The sequence below is a fragment of the Brassica napus genome, chromosome A7 (genome assembly GCF_020379485.1).
Source record: "Brassica napus cultivar Da-Ae chromosome A7, Da-Ae, whole genome shotgun sequence".
NCBI lineage: Eukaryota > Viridiplantae > Streptophyta > Magnoliopsida > Brassicales > Brassicaceae > Brassica > Brassica napus.
Window position 1 is genome coordinate 8145814 of NC_063440.1, and position 5239 is coordinate 8151052.

The following is a 5239-nucleotide window of genomic DNA, read 5'->3' on the forward strand; positions in this document are numbered from 1 at the left end:
CATGACCATAGATCTAGGCTTCGAATGTTTACAACCCCGTCCCGCACCGCAGTTATCAGTAACAAAAAATCTCTATATATACCATATATCTATATATTTTTATAACTATTAAAACCGCACCGCAGTTGAACTGCTTGTCCTGCATCGCTCAAACCGCAGTCACCATTCGGAGCCCTAGATTTTTGTTTTGGTAATTGTGATCAGTTAGACAATGTCAAGGTTTTTGAGTTGGTCATGACAACAAATTATTATTACGGAACAGAGGCCCGAAAGCCCAAGATGATAATTATTACAAACATCTTAAAAAGTCAAAAGTACAAAGTGTGCCCTAGAATCAGGAACTTCATCTCTTTCATCCCCCAAATTGAGCCGCCGTGGCAATCTCATTCTCAGGCCGTCGCCTAACCGCCGGAACATGTCGCCAAATTCTCCCGCTTAATCAACGAATCATGTGAAAAGAGCTTCAATTTCGCAAAAAAATGGAAACGAAATCGAAGATCTCGCAGTCCCGCAAGAGTCACAACAAGTCAAGCAAGAAGCACGACGCCAACAAGAAACATCAACAACAAGAGGACGACGCCGGAATCACGAACTCGTGGATCTGCAAGAACGCGTCTTGCAGAGCCAACGTGCCGAAAGACGATTCCTTTTGCAAGAGATGCTCTTGTTGCGTGTGCCATTCTTTCGACGAGAACAAAGATCCGAGCCTTTGGTTGGTTTGCGAGTCCGAGAAACCAAACGACGTCGAGTTCTGCGGCTTGTCGTGCCATGTCGAGTGTGCGTTTCGTGAAGACAAGGTTGGGGTTACTAGTATTGGGGACCTGATGAAGCTTGATGGGTGTTTCTGCTGCTACTCTTGCGGCAAAGTTTCTGAGATTCTTGGGTAAGTTTTCTTCTTTTGATGAGTAGACATAGTTAGAGTTTCTGATGTGTGTTCTGTTTTGTGAAGATGTTGGAAGAAGCAGCTTGTGGCGGCAAAGGATGCGCGACGGAGAGATGTTCTGTGTTACAGGATAGAGTTGAGTTACAGGCTTCTCGATGGGACTTGTCGGTTTTCTGAGTTACATGAGGTTGTTAAAGCTGCTAAGTCGATGCTGGAAGATGAAGTCGGTCCTCTTGATGGGCCTTCTGCGAGAACTGACCGTGGCATTGTTAGTCGGCTTCCTGTTGCGAGCGAGGTGCAAGAGCTCTGCACTTCTGCTATCAAAATGGCTGAGGATTGGTCAGCCAACGTAGCCAGAGGTTTGAATTTAAAGACATCTTTGGTTTAGATATGTTTTGCTTAAAAGGGAGGATGGTGATATAAGTTTTGTTTTGCAGATTCGATTCCTGCTGCATGCAGGTTTCATTTTGAAGATGTTGCGTCTACACGAGTGACTCTTCGTCTGATTGAGCTCCCAAGTGCTGAAGAATGTGGAGTAAAGGGTTATAGGTTATGGTGTTTCAAGAAAGGAGAGACGCCTGAGGATGACCAGTTTCTTGATCTGAGTAGAGCAGAGAGGAGGATATTGTTGGCTGACCTTGATCCTTGCAAGGAGTACATGTTCCGTGTTGTATCTTACACAGAAGCTGGTTGTCTAGGTCATTCTAACGCTAGATGTGTTACAAAGAGCGTTGAGATATTGCGTGATAACTCGGTGGAGGGTAGGACGAAGAGGAGGATTGATTTATTAGGAAATGATCAGGCTTCAGATCGAGAGGAGAAAAGCAGCATTTCCTCGGGATTCCAAATCGGGCAACTTGGAAAGTATGTGGAATTAGCTGAAGCTCAGGAGGATGGCCTGCTTGACGCGTTTTACGATGTAGATACTGATAAAAGCAGTGAGCCAGAGGTAGAAGTGCCACCTAGACGACCACTTGGGTTTGACCTTAATGTAGTTTCAGTACCAGACTTGAATGAGGAGTTCACTCAACCTGATTCTTCTGGTGGTGAAGACAATGGAGTGCCATTAGACTCACTAGCTGAGGCTGATGTTGCTAACGGTAATGGTAATTATAATGATGATGATGATGATACTGTGTCTAACGGTACACAGAAGAACAACAATTGCTTGGTGAGATCAGATGGAAGCGGTGATGATCCCGAGTTTGATTTCCTCATGACCAGGAAGAGGAAAGCAGATTCAAACAGTCACGGATCAGAGAACAACGAGTGTGACAGTTCACCGATTGATGACACTATTGAGAAATGCATGAAGGTGGTTAGGTGGCTGGAGTGCGAAGGCCACATCGAGAAAACATTCAGGATCAGGTTCTTGACATGGTTCGGCTTGAGCTCGACTGCTCAAGAGCAATCTGTTGTGAGCACGTTTGTGCAGACCTTAGAAGATGATCCAAGCAGCCTTGCTGAGCAGCTTCTTCACGTATTCTCTGATGTTATCTCCAACAAAAGGCCAAACAATGGATCTTGAAGCAGTAGCAAGCTCTTTTACTAATCAATTCTTTGTTAGTATTAGTATTTATGAATAATATATCATTAGAACCAAAATAGTCCATGATTTCTCCCTAACATGGATTTCGGATATTATTCTATCTTTGGATTGGGTGTAGGATTTGACCTAAAAGACTCTTGAGGGCAAGCATTTTGCCTTTCTTCCTTGTTTATGTTCATATCTATTAAAACTAAGAGGCCTTGAACTATTTGCTTTGTTCTGTATCTCACTTACTATGAATAATTTGTTATTATCTCCCTGCCAAGTTCAAATAGTCAGGTGTTTTTGTAAGACTAAGTGGAATTAAACAAATGCTACATGTTGGTTAAGTTATAAGGACAATGGTTGTACTATTGCCTGACAGTTGAGAAATGTTCAAAGTCAAATATCAAAAACCTGAACACATTAATCCTTAATCTCCTTGCTATAATGAAGAGTATCCACGGCTTGTTGCATCAATGGGCCGTTTATTCATGTTCCACATTCTGATGAGAGTGCCATTTCTGTCCCGCATTCACTAGATAATCATTCAGAAGTCGTGGATCAGTTATTTGCCCAAGCTTTGATCATGGGACAATTAATATCGCCAGACAACTATGCTTTTGCTTCTCTAATTTAGTACTGTATCTTTCAGACCAGTTAGAATGTAAGCAAGATCACAATAGATGTGAAAACATCTGACTTTGTTCCGGACCACATACCTACATTACACAACTGTCTTGAGATTGAAAAATCGTATGTAAATCAGAATTGTAGAACAAAAGCTAATGTTATATAATGTACCTGCTTTTTAAATACTTAGGAGGTTCGTATTTAAATCGGCATATAATCCGTAGTTTGATTCAAGATAAAATAGTCTGCATTGTGTTGCTGAAGAAAATCCAACCATGGGTATTAGTCTATAAGATCATAAACAAAAAAGAGGAATAAGAAGAAATATGGAAATAAATAATGTTACTCATTCTGAGTTCTCGAAATAGTGGTCTGTTCTTGATAAAGTGGATACAAAAGCTTTAGCTGCTCCAATGGGCTATCTTAACATGTATAATCACTACTTAATCCCTCAAAAAACATGTCCTATAGATTTCACTTGTTCCAGCAACTCATAGTTTTTGTGCCCAATCAAATACACTTTACACAATATATATAAGGTCTAGGACTGGGCATCATTACTCGTTACTCGCCTTAAACTCGCTACTTGATTCGTATCCGCTTTAAAAATTCAATTACTCGGTGTTGTCAAGGCAACTAACAAGTCGATAATTTTCATTACTTGCAAGACCAAAGCAAGTATCAAGTATCATTATTATTTTTAATACTTGACTCGTTACGCCTCCTTACTTGCCCTATTACTTGCAATTTGTTACATGATCTATTAGTTACTTGTTTATGGTGTGTCATTACTTGCATTGTGAAGATATACCAAAGCTTATTCTCATCGATGTGTTGTTTTATCATATTTTTTTTTAAGAATCTTTAAATAAGAGACTTGCAATGGAGGACATAAAAGTTGAAAGTTCTTAACTAAGTCTCTTAACCAAATTTACTACTTAATTAGTATTAAAAATTAATTAAGAGACCCTTATGGAGTCTCTAGGATAATGATGCTCTAAGGTCTCTAGGAAGACAATCCAACCCAGATCAACAACACTCTCAAAGGCTGACTGGAGAAGCTGGTCCTTCTGAAACATGCAAATAACCGCAAATGCACTTAATCCCAATTATCGCCAAACGGAGGATGGATTTTTAAGCTCCTAAATTCCTAAGTCTTTAGTCATAGCAAGCTAGAACTGTTGTGGGTTGAGTAATCTCATAATGGTCTAACACTTAAACGAGATCCAGAAGAGAAACTCCAAGCATTGTCTTCGTCCTGGAGACAAAAATCTCGACGCAACACAATGGTCATTAAAGAGTTGAAATGGTTTCAGATGAAGGCATTTTGCATTGTTTCCCCACATAGTCCAGGAGGTGTGGGATTTTAACTAGAATGGAAATATGATTTCAGTCTGACTGTTCAGAGGACATCACAAACTAAATCGGCACAAATATATGTTACAACGACTCTTATTTCCATGCTACCTTCACCTATGGGGAATCAGACCATTGTAAAAACATGCTGTATGGAATGAATTAGCTAGCCTACATCCAGATTTAGAAGGTGCATGGTTTCTGACATGAGACTTTAATGAAATAGTAAACAATAGCAAGAAGTCTGGTCCAACCAGACAAAGCAGAAGGTACCTTTTGTTCGTTCAGCATGTTCCTATCTCAAAATCACTTCTTTGACATAAAGAAATTTGGCAGATTCTTTTCATGGTGAGTGAAGAGACACACTAATCTGGTCCAATGTAGACTGGATCAAGCTCTGAGCAACAGTGATTTGGCATACTTTTTCATTCATGCAAAAGCCGATACCTAAGGTACGAAGGATCAAGATCACCGACCCCTTCTATCCTTCCTAGATACAACAAGGAGGAAAGGACATATAATATTTAGATATGACCATTTTCTAAGAGAGAATGTGGAAATCAAGCAGCTCATTAAAGACATTTGAACCACTTACTCATATTTTCACGCGGAAGAGAGGCTAGCTATATGCTATAAAGCTATCTTCAAATAGAGCAAAGAGTATCAAGATAACTACAGAAATCAAATTGAGAAAATCTAGGTACATCTTAGTCTAGCTATAGCCAACCCGTTTCCAGATGAATGAACTCGATACCAATTCTAAAGGCTTCTAAAAGCAGAGGAAGAATTCTAGAAACAGATCGAGCCATCAACTATGGTTAACCCTAGGTGATTGACAC

The 5239-nt window shown here is 40.1% G+C and overlaps 1 protein-coding gene across 1 annotated transcript; it reads left to right on the top strand.

Annotated features, from left to right (window-relative positions):
• Positions 1-306: 306 nt before the first annotated feature.
• Positions 307-2640, top strand: LOC106345944 (VIN3-like protein 1). Its single transcript, XM_013785173.3, has 3 exons — positions 307-883; positions 950-1242; positions 1321-2640. The coding sequence occupies exons 1-3, from the start codon at positions 480-482 to the stop codon at positions 2409-2411; spliced, it is 1788 nt and encodes a 595-aa protein (XP_013640627.1). The 5' UTR covers positions 307-479; the 3' UTR covers positions 2412-2640.
• The last annotated feature ends 2599 nt before the right edge of the window (positions 2641-5239 follow it).

What these genes read in the sequence shown, in the direction of transcription:
- LOC106345944 (XM_013785173.3), top strand. Translation starts at nt 480, where the DNA reads ATGGAAACGAAATCGAAGATCTCGCAGTCCCGCAAGAGTCACAACAAG. An exon ending in AAAGTTTCTGAGATTCTTGG is followed by an intron (nt 884 to 949) that starts GTAAGTTTTCTT and finishes TGTTTTGTGAAG; the next exon opens with ATGTTGGAAGAAGCAGCTTG. An exon ending in GTCAGCCAACGTAGCCAGAG is followed by an intron (nt 1,243 to 1,320) that starts GTTTGAATTTAA and finishes TTTGTTTTGCAG; the next exon opens with ATTCGATTCCTGCTGCATGC.